Raw genomic sequence first — 19,889 nt, forward strand, 5'->3', positions numbered from 1 at the left:
AGTTGGGTAATGAGAAGAACTTCCTATGAAGAATGAGAGATGAGAACTTATTGAGGGTAATCTATTTGGGGCAAATTACTACTTAACCTCAACAAATCTTTTTTTTTTTGAGACTGAGTCTTGCTCTGTCGCCAGGCTGGAGTGAAGTGGTGTGATCTAGGTTCACTACAAACCCCGCTTCCTGGGTTCAAGAGATTCTCCTGCCTCAGCTTCTCGAGTAGCTGCGACTACAGGTGCGCACCACCATGCCCAGGTAATTTTTGTATTTTTAGTAGAGATGGGTCTTTACCATGTTGGCCAGTATGGTCTTGATCTCTTGACTTTGTGATCCACCCGTCTCGACCTCCCAAAGGGCTGACATTACAGGCAAGAGCCACCATGCCTGGCCAAATTTTATAATAGCAAAAAGAACATCTTATCCAAAAAGTGTTTTCTAGTTCTCATTAACTGCCCTTAATTAATATTAATTTGTTTGGCCAGGACGGGGCCTGGTCGCTCATGCCTGTAATCCCAGCACTTCGGGAGGCCGAGGCAGGCGCATCATGAGGTCAGAAGATCAAGACCATCCCGGCTAACATGGAGAAACCCTGTCTCTACTAAAAATACAAAAAATTTGCCAGGTGTGGCGGCACACATGTGTAATCCCAACTACTCGGGAGGCTGAGGCAGGAGAGTCACTTTTGGCTGGGCGTGGTGGCTCACACCCGTAATCTCAGCACTTTGAGAGGTTGAGGCGGGCAGATAACTTGAGGTCAGAAGTTCGAGAACGACCTGGTTAACATGGTAAAACCGTGTCTCTCCACCAAAAAATAAAAAAATTAGCCTGGCATGATGGTACATGCCTGTAGTCCCAGCTTCTCAGGAGGCTGAGGTGGGAGAATCGCTTGAACCCAGGAGGCAGAGGTTGCAGTGAGCCAAGATTGTGCCACTGAACTCCAGCCTGGGTGACAGACTGAGACTCTGCCTAAAAAAATTAAAAAAAAAAAAAAATATTACTCTGTTGGGTATGGATCCAACTGAATTCCAGATATTGAATAATTTAGTACTGTATTGTGAATATTTTCTAGAATTGATTTTCCTTTAACAGTTACTCTGTATTATGAAAATGGAATTGATGTTGAGGGGCCACTTCTCATTTGCTACCATACTTAATTTCTGACAATTTCACTAGAGAGTGAAAGAGCCTGTGTTTCATGCTCATAATGCAGTGACATAGTAGATATACTTACTGCAGTTTGATGTTAGGTCAGATGAGCCTACTTGAGAATGCAGGACGGACAAGGTGGCTCATGCTTATAATCCCAGAATTTTGGGAGGTTGAGGCAGGAGGATCGATTGAGGCCAGGAGTCCAAGACCAGCCTGGGCAACATAGCGAGACCCCCCAACTCAAAAAAAAAAAAAAAGAGAATGCAGAGAGTGTGATTTTTGGGGGAATGTAAATGGAATAGGTGCCTCGAAATTCAAAACTTTACATCTTACATCTTAGGGCAGTTTGATCCTCGTTTTCCTCTTTATATCCTTAGGTTAACAAAACTGCAAAAAGCCACTATAATATCAAAGATAATCAAGAGATAGAGAAAGAAATGAAAAAGAAAAGAAATGGCCATGAGCAGTGGGTCACACCTGTAATCCAAGCACTTTGGGAGGCCTAGACAGAAGGATCACTTGAGCCTAGGCATCTGAAACTAGCCTGGGCAATATAGCAAGATTCCATCTCTACTTATTAAAATAAATTAAAAAAAGAACGAATTTGAAAGTGGTTATAGTCACCTTTATAAGAGATGATACCATCACAGATTTCTTTGAAGATCTGGGCTAGGCGGGCTGCCCGAGCCACTTCAATATTTTCCTCTGCAGCTGCCAACCGTCTTGTTCGAACAGATCGAGCTGTCTGCAGGGCAGAGAACTGGGTCATGAAGACATCTGGAAGAATAAAGTGAAAATTAAGTTTCAGGAAACGAGGAGCTCTACATGGCTTTATCTTTCCCAATGGATTCCTGCCATTTGCTCTATTTTCCCCTGAAGTGATTAAGTAGATTAGTGTTCTATCTTCTGTAAAGAAAAATCAGGATACATTGGAATTTATTGGAGATGAAATGCTGCAAGAAGGACCTTAGCTTAGTGCTCAAATACAATACAGTATAGTAGCTGTTAAGTCTGGGCTCCAAAATCAATCTATCAGTATCTGAATTCTGGCTTCCCTACTTATTAGCTGTGTGATCTTGGGGAAGTTATTTAACGTATGTCTCAGCTTCTCAAATGTCAAATGGGAATAATGGTAGTACTTCCCTCATAAGGAAATAATGCAGGTTAAATAAAACAGTGCCTTTAATGTGTTTAGCTCAGTGCCTGACATGTAAGTAATGATACCTGTTATTATCAGAAGTAGTAAACTAGTTAGGATATAAGTTCAAAGAATTTATGAATTTTGAAAGGATATAAGATTCTGCACCAATTTTTAAATCTATCTAGTTAGCTTTCAGCATATCCCTTACACATCACACAGAATACTTCTACCTTTTGAGGGGAAGAAGGAAAGGATACAAAAAGAGCATGATCTTTTGAACACTGTTTTCAATTAGAAAGGATGCTTGGACATGCTAGTTTCTCTGCTTTCAGTCTCTTCTGGATAATATCTGAACTCAGGAGTGCTTTGTATTATTTACGCATGAAGGTTAGAAAAAGGAAATCTGACGGTTTTTGAGTATAGTACTAATCTGAATGTGAGAAAAAAAAGGTTTTAAATTGATATTGACACTATCCGCCTCCCACCCCAATTTCCCCAGTGCATTTGGTATCACTATTTGCTCTGTCTGCAAGTTATTTTCAAGGTAGTAAGTAACAAAGAGGGCCCACTATCTATCTGATGCCTAATGACTATTTCAGACTATAGGTCATGTTTGAAAGGCTACAGAAGGAGGTTTCTTTCTATTCCCTAAAGAGAGGATAGCTGAAGAACTGTGATGGATAGGTTATTACTAATTAATGCATACATATTTGGATCCTAACTTTTCTGGGCAATACTAAAAGGAGTTGTCAAATAGATTATCTGCCGGAAAGCAACTAAAATAAATTAACAGAAATGCTTTGGCCAGGCATGGTGGCTCAGGCCTGTAATCCCAGCACTCTGGGAGGCTGAGGTGGGTGAATCACCTGAGGTCAGGAGTTTGAGATCAGCCTGGCCAACATGGTGAAACCCTGTCTCTAGTAAAAACACAAAAATTAGGCTGGGCGCAGTGGCTCACATCTCTAATCCCAGCACGTTGGGAGGCTGAGGTGAGCAAATCATGAGATCAGGAGTTCAAGACCAGCCTGGCCAACATGGTGAAACCCCTCTCTACTAAAAATACAAAAAATTAGCTGGGCATGGTGGCAGGCGCCTGTAATCCGTTACTTGGGAGGCTATGGCAAGAGAATCTCTTGAACTCAAGAGGTGGAGGTTGCAGTGAGCCAAGATTACGCCACTGTACTCCAGCCTGGGCGACAGTGCAAGACTCTGTCTCAAAAAAAAAAAAAAAAAAAAAAACCTAAAAAACATAAAAATTAGTCAGGCATGGTGGTGGGCGTCTGTAATCACACCAGCTACTCGGGAGGCTGAGGCAGGAGAATTGCTTGAACCCGGGAGGCGGAGGTTGGTTGCAGTGAGCCAAGATCGCACCATTGCACTCCAGCCTGGGCAACAAGAGCAAAATTCCACCTCAAACAAACAAAGAAATGTTTCAAATGCCTTACCAGACTTGATATTTCCATCATCTCGGCAGATCCCATTCCAACGGGTATATAATGATGCTGAGTGAATATTATCACTGGTGTGCTTTACTTCCTCCTGTTTTTGACGAATCTTCTCCCAGTTTCGGACCAAGAATACATGATGCTTTAATACAAAGTTCCTGTAAGGAAGGAAAAAAACTTCCTTTATTCATTAATTCAATGAGCATTTACTACATGTCTACTCTATGTAAGCCATTGTTAGATGATATATGTGAAATGAGCCATTGTAAAGAGAATCATATGGGCAAAGCATTATTTAATTTTGAATCGTGAATTTTTTCACATTACACAAAACATGTACTATTTACATATAGCTGACAAGTAACAATCAAAGGTTGCAGAAATGCTGGCAAGTGAAATAGCCTGACCAGAGGGGAGAGATTTATATGTATAAATTCTAAATACAGTTGCCAAGATAAAGTAGGGTCTTAGGATCAGCTATAACAAGGAGAACTGGACTGGCAAATAAAGGCAAAGATATGTAAGATAAATAGGCACTGGGCAAACTATGTTAGGTGCAGTCCTGCCACATGGTTCCCTAAACTTGTTATTATTTTTGAGATGGAGTCTTGCCATCTCGGCTCATTGCAACCTCTGCCTCCCAGGTTCAAGGGATTTTCCTGCCTCAGCCTCCCGAGTAGCTGGGATTACAGGCACGTGCCACCATGCCCAGCTAATTCTTGTACTTTTAGTAGAGACAGGGGTTCCCCATGTTGGCGAGGCTGGTGACTTCAGGTGATCCTCCTGTCTTGGGATCCCAAAGTGCTGGGATTACGGCGCCTGGCCCTTCTTCCCTAAATTTAAATGAATTATGTGTATTTGACTGATCCTATACGATTTTGATGATTCCATTATTCAATTTTCACGACAGCACATATGTAAATACATGTGATCTTGGGTAAGTCTCAAGCTATGTGTCTCAATTCTCGGTAAAATTGAGATTAGACTAATTTTCTAGTTCCTGCACATTGGACGCCCCTAGTAGACATTATAAACTACTGACACCTGGGTTCCACCTCTGCAAATTCTGATTTAAGTGGTCTAGGGTGTGGCATGGGCCTTGGGAGTTTTTCTTTTTCTTTTTTTTTTTTTTGAGAAGGAGTTTTTGCTCTTGTTACCCAGGCTGGAGTGCAATGGTGCGATCTCGGCCCACCGCAACCTCCGCCTCCTGGGTTCAGGCAATTCTCCTGCCTCAGCCTCCTGAGTAGCTGGGATTACAGGCATGCGCCACCATGCCCAGCTAATTTTTTGTATTTTTAGTAGAGACGGGGTTTCACCATGTTGACCAGGATGGTCTCGATCTCTTGACCTAGTGATCCACCTGCCTTGGCCTCCCAAATTGCTGGGATTACAGGCGTGAGCCATCGCACCTGGCCCGGGAGTTTTTCAAAGCTCCCAACGCTAATGAGCAGCCAAAGTAGAGAACAACTGGAGTGGTTTTTCTGAAATTGACAATTTCTATGACTCAAAGGGAAATAGAATGAAAGGGGCTAAAATTATATAATGGTTATAAACAAAAATAAACTTTCAACAAATAGAACATATTACTTTGTTTACTTCTGAAAGGGACAATTCTTATCTGAATACAGGGAACCACAGAAATTACCACTAAAGATCCTTTCTATTGCTCTGTTAAAATGTCAACAAAGCAGGCATACTTTTGAGATGGAGTTTTGCTCTTGTTGCCCAGGCTGAAGTGCAATGGCGCGATCTCTGTTCACTGCAACCTCCGCCTCCCAGGTTCAAGCAGTTCTCCTGCCTCAGACTCCTGAGCAGCTGGGATTACAGGCATGCTCGACCACACTTGGCTAATTTTGTATTTTTGGTAGAGACAAGGTTTTTCCATGTTAGTCAGGCTGGTTTCAAATTCCCAACCTCAGGTGATCCACCTGCACTGGCCTCTCAAAATGCTGGGATTACAGGCATGAGCTACCGCGCCAGGCCAAAGCAGGTATTCTTAATGTTTTCCCTGCCATGGATTCCTTTGACAGTCTGGTGAAGTCTATGGAACCATTCTCTAAACAATTATTTTAAAAAATGTAAATTGTTTAAAAATTTGGGATTGGGCACGGTAGCTCACACCTTTGTAATCCTAGTACTTTGGGAGGGCGAGGTGGGCGAATCACTTGAAGTCAGGAGTTTGAGACCAGCCTGTCCCACACGCTGAAACCCCATCTTTACCAAAAATACAAAAATTAGCCGGATGTGGTGGTGCATGCCTGTAATCTCAGCTACTTGGGAGGTTGAGGCAGGAGAACAGCTTGAACAGGGAGGCAGAGGTTGCAGTGAGCCAATGTCGTGTCATTGCACTGCAGCCTGGGGGACAACAGTTAAACTCCATCTCAAAAAAATTAATATATAAAAATAAATAAAAAATTTTAATGATGTTTAATATGCAGGATTAAAAGAAAACAAAATATACTAAATTCAAGCCCACACCAAAACACTAACTGTGAGATTTTAGAAACATAAAATAACGTTTTATTTTCCTTTTCCTTTCTTTTTGAGACAGAGTCTTGCTCTGTTACCAGGCTGGAGTGCAGTGGCAATCTACGCTCACTGCAACCTCTGCTTCCTGGGTTCAAGTGATTCTCCTACCTCAGCCTCCTGAGTAGCTGGGACTACAGGTGCCTGCCACCACATCTGGCTAATTTTTGTGTTTTTAGTAGAGACAGGGTTTCACCATATTGGTCAGGCTGGTCTTGAACTCCTGACCTTGTGATCCGCCTGCCTAGGCCTCCCAAAGTGCTGGGATTACAGGCATGAGTCCCCGTGCCTAGCCCATACAATAATTTTTAATGCATACTAAGACCTAGTGGTAGGTCTAACAACCATAGTAACTGTGAGGTAGAGATGAACATAAATCATATTTCCATACATATATGTGTGTGTGTGTGTGTGTGTGTGTGTGTGTGTGTGTGTGTGAATGAGATGTGATCTCACTCCATTGCCCAGGCTGGAGTGCAACGGCACAATCACAGCTCAATGCAACCTCCACTTCTTCAGCTCCCATCTCAGCCACATGAGCAGTTGGGACCACAGGCATGTACCACCATACCCAACTCTCTTTTTTTTGTTGACACAGAGTCTCGCTTTGTCGCCCAGGCTGGAGTGCAGTGGCATGATCTCAGCTGACTGCAACCTCTGTCTCTTAGGTTCAAGAGATTCTCACACCTCAGACTCCCAAGTAGTTGGGACTACAGACGCATGTCACTATGCCTGGCTAATTTTTTTGTACTTCTAGTAGAGATGGAGTTTACCCATGCTGGCCAGGCTGGTCTGGAACTCCTGACCTTAGGTGATCCACCCGCCTAAGCCTCCCAAAGTGCTGGAATTACAGGCATGAGCCACTGCACCAGGCCCCAACTCATTAAAAATTTTTTTTTGTAGACATGGGATCTCAACTATCTTGCTCAGGCTAAGATATTTATAATGCCTATAATATGATATGAAATATTTGTGAATATTGGTGACAAAGTCGTTTAACTGCTAACCCCCTCATTCTAAATATATACATACATACTATACAGACACACACACACACATACAAACTGCCTACTGTTATATGTGAAGGAAATGCTAATTTTTTTTTTTTTTTTAAGAAGCAAGTAACTTCTTAAAAAGGTGGCTCATGCCTGTAATCCCAGCTACTCAGGAGGCAGAGGCAGAAGAATCGCTTAAACCTGGGAGGTGGAGGGTGCAGTGAGACAAGACTGTACCCAGTGCACTCTGGCCTGGGTGACAAAGTGAGACTCTGCCTCAAAAAAAAAAAAAAAAAAAAAAAAAAAGCAAGGTCTTTCCATGTTGCCCAGGCTGGTCTTGAATTCCTGGGCTCTAGTAATCCTCCTGCCTCAGCCTCCTGAATAGATGAGTCTATTCAGGAGGGATGTGTGAAAATGTTATTGCATTTAGAAATTAGGCAACATAAGGTGGTCTGCTGTGTTGGCTCACATCTGTAATCCTAGTGCTCTGGGAGGTCGGGATGGGAGGACACCTTGAGCCCAGGAATTTGGGACCAATCTGGGCAACATAGTGAGACCCTGTCTCTAAAAAAATTAAAAAATAAAAAAAATTAGCTAGGTGTGGTGGCATGTGGCTGCAGCCCCAGTTACTTGGGAGGATGAGGCAGGGGGATCACTTAAGCCCAGGAGTTGGAGGCTGCAGTGAGCCATGACTGCAGTAAGCCAGGCCTCTGCATTCCAGCCCGGGTGAGAGAATGAGATCCCAGATCTCAAAAAAAAAAAAAAAAAAAAAAAGGTAAGATTTAAGAAAAAAAAAAGAAATTAGGTAGAATAAGAATTTATTTCCTCCATCCAAGTTCACAGAACCCCTGAACCAAAGCCTTTGACGTAAGACAAAAGAAAGTGGATCAACAACATAGAAGTTTCATAATATTTTACACAGATAACCAATCATATAATTTAAAAGGTGAAAGATTTATATGATTTGAAGAGAAACCAGATTATACAATCATATAATTTAAAAAGAACTTGAATAAGAATATTTCCTTTTTACCTTTCTCGATTGGACATTGGCTTCATCTGTAAGTGGGGGGTCAATCTAGTTGGGGTGTTGATATTTTCATTAGGTTCCTCAGAGAGATGGCCTCTCTGAAAAAGAGAAGGATCAGATTATAGATTAAAAAAAATCAGTCAGAAATAATCTCTAAGAATATTAAAACCACTCTTAAGATGCCACCCTCTGGTAATTCCCTTATGCTAGCAATTGCCTCTAAGCATCTCATGAACAGCTTTGGGGAAAATCATTAGATAATTATTTACCCTTTTCTTCAGCTTGTGCTTAGACTTTCTTTTCTCTTTTGACCGTCCTGATTTTTTGTGTGTGGCCATGGACTGGCTGTTTTTGCTGCTGGTGAGTCCATTCACACGCTGACTCTTGCCTCCGATGATTCCTCGACATTTCTCAAAGCCACACTTACAAAGTTGCTTTGAAGGGAAAGAGAATAATTTTTTTACTTTTATTTTTTTTGAGACAGGGCCTTCCCTGTCACTCAGGCTGAAGTACAGTAGTATGATCAGGGGTCACTGCAGTCTCAACCTCCTGGGCTCAATTGATCCTCCTATCTCAGCCTCCCCAGTAGCTGACACTACAGATGCATGTCACTATGCCAGGCCAATTTTTGTATTTTGTGTAGAGACAGAGTTTTGCCATTTTGCCCAGGCTAATCTTGAACTCCAGGGCTCAGGCAACTCTACCATCTTGGCCTTCTAAAGTGCTGGGATTACAGGTGTGAGCCACTGTGCCCAGCTGAGAATAATATTCTTATAGCTTGCATTCTAATATACTAGCTTAAAAAGGATTCCTGAGCATTTGGACACACATTAAGTATAAATCAAGAAATCTGTATACAGGAGAAAACAACCGATTGACAGTATAAACAGAAATAGGTTTCCACTGGAAAAGAAAGGATGGATTAAATTTTAGGAAAACTTCTTCCCCAGAAAAGTTAACAACTGAGTGGAGACCAAAAATGATAAGGTAATCTCTTTCTTTGGATTAATTAGGCCCTATTTATCCCAGACAGGTGGAATACAGAGTAAAAAACCGTTCTCTCTTATATACTTCTTTAAAAAAATAAAAAAAAACCAAACATGAAATGCTTCAGTAATCTATTTGTCATCCTTGCACAGGGGTCACGCTAATCTTCTCTTTATCATTCCAATTTTAGTATATATGGTGTCAAAGCAAGCACTTAATTAAAAAATTTGGCTGGGTGTGGTGGCTCAGGTCTATAATCCCAGCACTGTGGGAGGCTGAGGTGGGAGGATGGCTTGAGTCCAGGAGTTTGCGACTGGTCTGGGCAAAAGAGGGAGACCCCATCTCTACAAAAATTTTTAAAAAAAATTATCGAGGCATAGTGGTGCACACCTGTGGTCCCAGCTACTCAGAAGGATATGGTGGGAAGATCACTTGAGCCCAGGAGATTAAGGCTGCAGTGAACCACGATCACATCACTGCATTCTAGTGTGGGCCACAGAACGAGATCCTGTCTTAACAACAAAACATCTTTTTAGAGAAGGGGTTATGTTCTGTGGCCCAGGTTGGCCTTGAACTACTGGGCTCAAGTGATCCTTCTGTCTCAGCTTCTTGAGTATCTGGGACTATAGGTAGGTATGTACTACTGTGCCCAGGCTCCCATGTAACTTTTTTTTTTTGAGATGGAATATTGCTATGTTGCCCAGGCTGGAGTGCACTGGTACAATCTTGGCTCACTGCAACCTCCGCCTCCTGGGTTCAAGCAATTCTTCTGCCTCAACCTTCTGAGTAGCTGGGACTACAGGTGCATGCCACCATGCCCAGCTAATTTTTATATGTTTTGTAGAGACGGGGTTTCACCATATTGGTCAGGCTGGTCTTGAACTCCTGACCTCAAGATCCGCCTACCTTGGCCTCCCAAAGTGCTGGGATTACAGGCGTGAACACTGCACCCAGCTTCTTTTTTTGTGTGTTTGAGACAGGGTCTTGCTCTGTTGTCCAGGCTATAATGCATTGGCTCCGTCTTGGCTCACTGCAACCTCCGCCTCCCGGGCTCAAGTGATCTTCCCACCTCAGCCTCCCAAGTAGCTGGGACCATAGGCACGTGCCACCACACCCAGCTAGTTTTTGTATGTTTTTGGTAGAAACAGAGTCTCACCATGTTACCCAGGCTGGCCTTGAACTCCAGGACTACAAGCAATCCACTTGCCTTGGCCTTGCAAAGTGCTGGGATTATGAGAGTGAGCCACTGCACCTGACCTCACATATACTTTTTTTTTTTAGACAGAGTCTCACTCTGTTGCCCAGGCTGCAGTGCAGTGGTGTGATCTCGGCTCACTGCAATGCAACCTCCACCTCCAGGGTTGAAGCAATTCTCCTGCCTTACCCTCCGAGAAGCTAGGATTACCGGTGTATGCCACCACATCCAGCTAATTTTTTGTAATGGGGTTTTGTCATGTTGGCCAGACTGGTCTTGAAATCCTAAGCTCAAGTGATCTGACCACCTCATCTCACAAAGTGCTAGGATTAAAGGTGACGGCCACTGTGCCCAGCCTCCCACATACTTCTTATTGGCTCCAAGTTACTAAAGGCTCATGTTATTATAGCGTTGTAAGGGATAAAGTTCAATCTCCCTCTAAGATTTATTATTCTTACCTGTTTTTCCACATTGAAGGAATGAAAATTATAATCATAAGTGAGTTCAGTCCCAGCTGGCATATCTTTAAGAGCATAAAGTCCAATCCGGTATACTCCATTAACAGACCTGTAAAGAGCGAAAACAGAATTATAAAGGCTGAAAAAAGGCTGAAATTCTTTTTTTTTTTTTGGAGACAGAGTCTCACTCTGTTGCCCAGGCTGGAGTGCAGTGGCGGGATCTCGGCTCACTGAAACATCCATCTCTTGGGTTCAAGTGATTCTCCTGCCTCACCTTCCCAAGTAGCTAAGACTACAGGCGCATGCCACCACACCCAGCTAATTTTTGTATTTTTAGTGGAAATGGGGGTTTCACCATGTTGGCCAGGATGGTCTTGAACTCCTGACCTCAGGTGATACACCTGCCTTGCCCTCCCAAAGTGCTAGGATTACAGGCATTAGCCACCGCACCTGGCCATAAGGCTGGAATTCCTAATACCATGCCTGAAATGTATAAAAACTGGTACAATCACTGATTTCAAAGTTGCCTTTCTTTATGTATCCAATTACTCAAGTCCTAATAATTTCTTTCTAAGAAATATTTTTCTGCATTGGTTATTTTTCCTTTATTCTGATTAAAATAATTCTACTTCTGGATTTTTGTGTTTGTATTACTATAAGAGTTTTCTGGCCAATCCTTCCTTTTTTTTTTCTTTTGAGACACAGTCTGTTTCACACAGGCTGGAGTGCAGTGGTGTAATCTTGGCTCCCTGTAACCACTGCCTCTGGGTTTCAAATGATTCTCATGCCTCAGCGTCCCAAATAGCTGGGATTACAGGCGTATGCCACCACGCCTAGCTAATTTTTTCATTTTTATTAGAGATGGGGTTTCACTGTGTTGGCCAGGCTGGTCTTGAGCTCCTGGCCTCAAGTGATCTGCCTGCCTCGGCCTCCCAAAGGCTTGGGATTACAAGCGTAAGCCACCATGCCCAGCCTCCACTTTTAATCTCTTTTCTATCCTACCCAGCCTGTATAATACTGCCAGAGTAAAAGTCCTAAATAATTTTTCTTGAAAACATGGTTTATAATGTCAATTAGGTCTTAACTTCTCCTGCCTGGTATTCAAAGTCCTTCTAAAATATGGCTTGCCTATAATCCCAGCATTTTGGGAGGTCAAGGAGGATCACCTGAGGTCAAGAGTTCGAGACCAGACCAGACATGGTAGGTAGCTCAAGCCTGTAATCCCAGCACTTTGGGAGGCCGGGGCAGGTGAATTACCTGAGGTCAGGAGTTTGAGACCAGTGTGGCCAACACGGTGAAACACCGTTTCTACAAATTAGCCAGGCGTGGTGGCGCGCACCTGTAATCCCAGCTACTTGGGAGGCTGAGGCAGGAGGATTGCTTGAACCCCTGAGGAAGGGGTAGCAGTGAGCTGAGATCATGCCACTGCATTCCAGTCTGGGGAACAGAGCGAGACTCAGTCTCAAAAAAAAAAAAAAGGTTAGTCTACCTATTAAATAAATTAAGATTACTTTTTATGGCTAACCTATACAAATCTTCCAGTTCTACTAATCTCCATCTTTTATCACATGAGTGCCTCTCTTGTTCTATTATACGTAAGGTAATGATCATTTAGTGTTTTTTTTCTTCTTTTTTTTTTTTAAGTTGGGAGTCTCAGTCTGTAGCCCAGGCTGGAGTGCAGTGGCACGATCTCAGCTCACTAACCTCCGCCACTCGGGTCCCGGTTCAAGCAATTCTCCTACCTCAGCCTCTCAAGTAGTTGAGATTACAGGCATGAGCCACCATGCCCAGCTAATTTTTGTATTTTTTAGTAGAGACGGGGTTTCACCATGTTGGCCAGTCTGGTCTTGAACTCCTGACCTCGTGATTCACCCACCTTGGCCTCCCGAAGTGCTGGGATTACAGGCGTGAGCCACCACGCCCGGCCTCATTTAGTGTTTTAGGTGTCTTTTATTTTGTTTTGTTTTTTTTGAGAGAGTCTCGCTCTGTCGCCAGGCTGGAGTGTAGTGGCTCGATCTTGGCTCACTGAAACCTCTGACTCCCTGGTTCAAGTGATTCTCCTGGCTCAGCCTCCCAAGTAGCTGGGATTACAGGCACGCACCACCATATCCAGCTAATTTTTTGTATTTTTAGTAGAGACAGGGTTTCACCATGTTGGCCAGGATAGTCCTCATCTCCTGACCTTGTGCTCCACCTGCGTCAGCTTCCCAAAGTGCTGGGATTATAGGCATGAGCCACCACATCTGGCTGTGTTTTAGATGTTTTACAGAATATTGTTATTATTGGCTGGGTGCTGATAATTACAGATGGCTCACACCTGTGATCTCAGCACTTTGAGAGACTGGGGTGGGAGGACTGCTTAACCTTAGGAGTTAATGGCTCACCTGGGCAACATAGTGAGACCTTATCTCAACATATTTTTAAAAAGAGACTATAGTCATTATCATTATAGCTAACATTTATTGAGTGCTTTTTATAATATTTTATATTAACTTATTTCATCCTCCCAACAATTATATAAAAATATATACTATTATTAGGTATTATTATAACCCTCATACTACAAATAAGGAAACTGAGGCACAGAGAGAAAGAAAAACTTGCCCAAAGTTACACAGCTAATAACTTGTGGAATCAAGTTTCAAATTAAGACATTCTGGCTTCAAAATCTTAACTACCATGCCATAATGATAACAGGTTATATCATTAATTCTCAAAACAATCCTATAGAAAAAAAAAAAACAATCCTACAAGATAGGCATTATGATCTCCATTTTATATATGAAGTATATATGCCTCAGAGTTTGTTTATGGTTATACAGCAATTAATTGGCATTCAAACCCAGGGGATTAAAACCTAGGCTGTTTGACTCCATAGCTTTTTTCTTCTTATCTCTTTACCAATGTGGAACACGTTAAGGGTTAGTTTAGATACTGCCCTATTACATGTAACCTTGTCTAAAATTTTTAGTTTATCTTCTGAATTCAGAAAGCTGTTTTTTTTCCTGTCTTTTTTTATTTTCTAGATGCTCTGACTCAGCAAGAAAGCTGTTTTTTAAAAAAAATTTTTATTTTTAAACAGGATCTCACTCTCATACAGGCTGGAGTGCAGTGGTACTATCTCAGCTCTATACAACCTCTGCCTCCCGGGCTCATTCGAACCTCCCACCTCAGCCTCCTGAGTAGCTGGTAGAACCAAAGGCATGTACCACCACACCCAAGGTTTTCTATTTTTAGTAAAGACAGGGTTTTGCCATGTTGCCCAGGCTGGTCTCAAACTCCTGAACTCAGGTGATCTGCCTGCTTCAGCCTCCCAAAGTGCTGGGATTACAGGCATGACGCACTGAGCCTGGCTGCAGAAATAATTTTAAATCTTTTTTTTTTTTTTTGAGATGGAGTCTTACTCTGTAGCCAGGTTGGAGTGCAGTGGCACGATCTTGGCTCACTGCAATCTCCGCTTCCCGGATTCAAGTGATTCCCTGGCCCCAGTCTCCTGAGTGGCTGGGACTACAGGCGCACACCACCACACCTGGTTAATTTTTTTTTGTATTTTAGTAGAAATGGGGTTTTACCATGTTGGCCAGGATGGTCTTGATCTCCTGACCTCGTGATCTGCCTGCCTTGGGCTCCCAAAGCACTGGGATTACAGGCATGAGTCACCATGCCCGGCAAGCATTTTAAATCTATACCACAAGTTGGCAAACTCTGGTCCACAAACAACTGTTCCTCATCTTTACAAATAAAGTTTTATAGGTACAAAGCCAAAAATTTTTGGCTGACTCCTGATATATACTGTAACTTTTTTTTGAGACAGAGTCTCAATCTGTCACCCACCCTCACACCTGTAATCCTAGCACACTGGGAGGTCTAGGTGGGCAGATCACTTGAGGTCAGGAGTATAAGACCAGCCTGGACGACATGGTAAAACCCCATCTCTAACTAAAAATATTAAAATTAGGCCAGGCGCAGTGGCTCATGCCTGTAATCCTAGCACTTTGGGATGCTAGGGGGCAGATCACGGGCAGATCATGAGGTCCGGAGCTCAACACCAGCCTGGCCAATATGGTGAAACCCCATGTCTACTAAAAATACAAAAATTAGCCAGGCGTGGTGGTGTGTACCTGTAGTCCCAGCTACTCAGGAGGCTAAGGCAGACGAATCGCTTGAACCTGGGAGACGGAGGTTGTAGTGATCTGAGACTGCGCCACTGCACTCCAGAGCGTGCCACCGTGCCTGGTCTTTTATCATTATTTTTTGTTTCTTATTTCTTCTTACTATGTTGCCCAGACTGGCCTCAAACTCCTGGGCTCAAATGATCCTCTCAGCCTGTCAAATAGCTGGAACTGCAAGTATATACTACCTCCCTGGCTATCATTATCATCACTATTATATTTTTCTAGGACATAGATCCTGAAACTATTTGCATGCAAAAAACAAACAAACAAAAAAAGCAAAACAAAACAAAACAAAACCACACACAAATAGAAACAAAAATATGTGTCTATGAGTGAGAAGTTAGGATGAAATGAAGAAGCTTACTCTGCTCATGGGATCTGGGATAATGGGGAATGCCTGAGCTGCTTTGTGTAAGCTGACTGACACTGTGGAAAGATCAATCCCTTGCTGTCCTCAATGCCTATTTTGCTGGATTCTTGGCTTCACCTTCTCCTGCTTCCTTACCATTTTTGCATTTCACAATTTGGGTCACAACTGTGGTTGATGAATCGGGCCTCATTTCCCATGCGGTAACTGTCAATCACCATCCCACTATCCAGGTTCAGACAGTAGTGGTCACTGTGATTATGATACTGCTCAATCATCCGGTTCCTGAAGAGAAGAAATGATCAAAAGCCAATTAACATGTAGCTGAAAGTAAATTTCAAATCTTCCATTCTCCATTCTAATCTTACACCTTTGCATTTTATTACAGTACCATCATTTATCACTGTACCTGAACTCCTGTTCGCTGACAACCTCCCCTAGATATTCAATGATGAACTGCCCAGCTTTTAGGGGCTCTTTGGTTCTGATTCCCCAACCTTTTTCCTCAGCTCGAAATCGTTCTAGACATTGCACCCATTCATGCCTCTGTATCCTCTGGTTACAGCACTGCTCGCCACACGGGCAAGTGTTGGGGGAACACTCAGCAAAGATCATTCTAGAAAGAAAAGGAATAACTATACATGAATTTGCATGACACATGATGCATCCATTTTTAAATTTTACAAACATTTAAAAATGAATAAATTCAATTTTTATTTTAATAAAAGTACCCAAATCACTGAGATTAAAATAATAAATGTCAAAAATTAATGATATTCCTAATTTCCAAGTCAGGTTGCAAACCCTGAATGTTTCTTATAAATGATTAAGCTAACTGTCCACTCAGAATCCTAGGTAAACATTATCATATTTATCTCTCCAAGAATAAGGCTGGGCGAGTGGCTCATGCATAAGGGAGTACTCTCAGCACTTTGAGGCTGAGGTGGGTGGATTATCTGAGGTCAGGAGTTCCAGACCAGCCTGGCCAACATGGTGAAACCCCGTCTCTACTAAAAATACAAAAATTAGCTGGATGTGGTGGTGTGTGCCTGTAATCCCAGCTACTCAGGTGGGTGAGGCAGGAGAGTCTTTTGAACTTGGGAGGCGGAGGTCACAGTGAGCACAGATTGTGTCACTGCACTCCAGCCTGGGTGACAGAGCAAGACTCTGTCTTAAAAAAAAAAAAAAAAAAGAATAAATAACTGTGATCCAAAGAAGAAATATTAATTTGATTATGGTTTCACTGCACTCTTTTCTTTCTCTCTCTCTCTTTTTTTTTTTGCACTCTTTTCTTTCTCTCTCTCTCTTTTTTTTTTTCTTTGAGATGGAGTCTGGCTCTGTTGCCCAGGCTGCAGTATGATAGAGTGATCCTGGCTCACTGCAACCTCTGCATCCCAGGTTCAAGCAATTCTCCTGCTTCAGCCTCCCGAGTAACAGGGATTATAGATGTGTGCCACCACGCCCGGCCAATTTTTGTATTTTTAGTAGAGAAGGGGTTTTACCATGTTGGCCAGGCTAGTCGTAAACTCCTGACCTCAGGTGATCCACCTGCCTTGGCCTCCCAAAGTGCTGGGATTACATACTGCGCCTGGCCTCTAATTTACTCTTAATTTTTTTTTTTTTTTTTTTTTGAGACAGTCTCAGTCCATTTCCCAGGCTGGAGTGCAGTGGCGTGATCTTGGCTCACTGCAACCTCAGTCTTCCAGGTTAAAGCAATTCTTTTGCCTTAGACTTCTGAGTAATCTGGGATTATAAGCACATACTACCATGCTGGCAAATTTTTGTACTTTTAGTAGAGACAGGATTTCATCATGTTGGCTGGCTGGTTTTGAACTTCTGACTTCAAATGATCCACCCACCTCAGCCTCCCAAAGTGCTGGGATTACTGGCATGAGCCACTGCGCCCGGCCAGTTTAAAATTTTTTTTAAAATTATTATTATTACTTTAATAATTATTTTTTTCAATTTATTGATTTAAATTTTTTTATTTTTATATATTTTTTAAAGATGGGGTTTCACCATGATGGCCAGGCTGGTCTTGAATTCCTGACCTCAGGTTATCCACCCACCTCGACCTCCCAAAGAGCTAGGATTACAGGCATGAGCCACCGTGCCCAGCCTAAAATTATTTTTATTTTTTTGAGGCAAAGTCTTGCTCTGTCACTCAGGATGGAGTGCAGTGGTGCGATCTCAGCTCACTGAAACCTCTGCCTCCCAGGTTCAAGTGATTCTCCTGCCTCAGCCTCCTGCATAGCTGGGATTACAGGCGTGCATCATCACGTCCAGATAATTTTTGTATTTTTAGTACAGACTGGGTTTCCCCATGTTGGCCAGGCTGGTCTTGAACTCTTGACTTCAGGTAATCCACCCGCCTCAGCCTCCCAAAAGTTCTGGGATTACTGGCACAAGCCACCATGCCTGGCCTTTTTTTTTTTTTTAAATTAAAGAGAGGAAGTCTCCCTCTGTCACCCAGACTGTGGTGCAGTGGCCTGATCACAGCCTACTGTAGCTTTGAACTCCTTGACTCAAGGGATACAACCTGCCTTGCCCTCCTGAGAAGGTGGGATTACAAGCATGAACCACCACGCCTGACCTTAGCCATTTTTAAGAGTACAGTTCAGTAATATTAAGTATATTTGCTTCTGTCGTATTACAGAAATTTTATATTTCATTAGTGGAAATGACATTTCCAGGCTATATGACTAGTTGAACCCATAATAGTTAGTGAATTAACAAGTTAAAAATTCTAATCCCAGCCACTCGGGAGGCTGAGGCAGGAAAATTGCTTCAAACTGGGAGGCAGAGGTTGTGGTGAGCTGAGATCATGCCACTACATTCCAGCATGGGCAACAAGAACAAAACTCTGTCTCAAAAAAAAAAAAAGAAAAGAAAAAAACGAGAGAGTTGCACTCCCTACCACCTACTAAACATAGGTCTAGGCCGTCCTTCATATAGTGAGATTTAAGGGTCCAGGAGTTCAGGATCGGCCTGGGCTATTTATAGAGACCCCGTCTCTATGTTAAAAATAAATGAATAGGCCGGGCTCGGTGGCTCACACCTGTAATCCTAGCACTTTGGGAGGCCAAGGTGGGTGGATCTTCTGAGGTCAGGAGTTCAAGACCAGCCTGGCCATCATGGTGAAAATCCACCTTAAAAATAAATAAATAAACAAACGAATAAAAAATAAATTAGCCAGGTGTGGTAACATGCACCTCTAGTCTCAGCTACTCAGGAGGCTAACATGGGAGGACTGCTTGAGTCTGGGAGGTCAAGGTTATAGAGAGCTGTGACGGTGACACTGCACTCCAGCCTGGGCAACAGTGTGATACCCTATGTCATAAATAAATACATAAAAATGCTGAGCTTGTGGACTACACTGTTTAATAAAAGTGTGCATTAAAAAAAATTTTAAAAAGTGTGCATTAAAAATATTTGTCAGTGAAGAAAATCAGTGCACAAAACACTATGTGAAACTGTAGGTACATACGATGATAAGGTGTGAATTTACAGTAATGCAGGTAAGACAGAATTTCCCAACTGGCATGCTGAAGCAAGAAGAACTAAAACACTGATTCCCTTCAGCCCACAGGACAGTTGGCTAGAGACTAAAGCAGCACCTATCTTTGGCCATGAGAACTATCCAGAATAGAAAATACTGATGTAAAATTCACTGGTTCGTTCTTTCTTTCTTTTTTTTTTTTTGAGACGGAGTTTCGCTCTTGTTACCCAGGCTGGAGTGCAATGGCGCGATCTCGGCTCACCGCAACCTCCGCCTCCTGGGTTCAGGCAATTCTCCTGCCTCAGCCTCCCGAGTGGCTGGGATTACAGGCACGCGCCACCATGCCCAGCTAATTTTTTGTATTTTTAGTAGAGACGGGGTTTCACCATGTTGACCAGGATGGTCTCGATCTCTTGACCTCGTGATCCACCCGCCTCGGCCTCCCAAAGTGCTGGGATTACAGACGTGAGCCACTGCGCCCGGCCCGGTTCTTTCTTATTTTGATGCAAATGTGCACTGTTACTAAAACAACAAATTCTATATCCACTCTTTTGTCTATTAGACAATTACATTTTGAAATTTCAATGCCATTTAAAATTATATAGTCTCTTGGCCAGGTGTGGTGGCTCATGCCTGTAATCCCAGCACTCTGGGAGGCTGAGGAGGGTGATCACCTGAGGTCAAGAGTTTGAGCCTGGCCCACATAGTGAAACCTTGTCTCTACTAAAATATAAAAATTGGCCAGGTGTGGTGGCTCACACCTGTAATCCCAGCACTTTGGAAGACTGAGGTGGGCGTATCACGAAGTCAAGAGATCAAGATCATCCTGGCCAACATGGTGAAACCCTGTCTCTACACAAAAATTAGCTGGGCATGGTGTCATGCACCTGTAGTCCCAGCTACTCGGGAGGCTGAGGCAGGAGA

At 42.8% G+C, this 19,889-nt stretch overlaps 1 protein-coding gene and 1 non-coding gene across 4 annotated transcripts in view; both read right to left on the reverse strand.

Moving 5' to 3' along the window:
* ASH1L (ASH1 like histone lysine methyltransferase) overlaps positions 1-19,889 on the reverse strand; it is a 238,891-nt gene that overhangs the window by 16,466 nt on the left and 202,536 nt on the right. For all 3 annotated transcript variants that reach the window (XM_021667330.2, XM_012449852.2, XM_012449853.2), the window contains 7 exons: positions 15,876-16,082; positions 15,605-15,751; positions 10,925-11,033; positions 8,554-8,718; positions 8,288-8,382; positions 3,734-3,891; positions 1,772-1,924 (listed from right to left, as the gene is read on the reverse strand). In XM_021667330.2, the coding sequence (XP_021523005.1) occupies positions 1,772-1,924; positions 3,734-3,891; positions 8,288-8,382; positions 8,554-8,718; positions 10,925-11,033; positions 15,605-15,751; positions 15,876-16,082 (1,034 nt within the window). The remainder of the gene's footprint in view (positions 1-1,771; positions 1,925-3,733; positions 3,892-8,287; positions 8,383-8,553; positions 8,719-10,924; positions 11,034-15,604; positions 15,752-15,875; positions 16,083-19,889) is intronic.
* On the reverse strand, positions 9,379-9,485 carry LOC135272343 (U6 spliceosomal RNA). Its single transcript, XR_010340504.1, has one exon. It is a non-coding gene; the product is annotated as a U6 spliceosomal RNA (small nuclear RNA).

This window comes from Aotus nancymaae, unplaced genomic scaffold (genome assembly GCF_030222135.1).
Source record: "Aotus nancymaae isolate 86718 unplaced genomic scaffold, 86718_ANA_hifiasm-v0.15.2.pri h1tg000108l, whole genome shotgun sequence".
NCBI classification, from domain to species: domain Eukaryota; kingdom Metazoa; phylum Chordata; class Mammalia; order Primates; family Aotidae; genus Aotus; species Aotus nancymaae.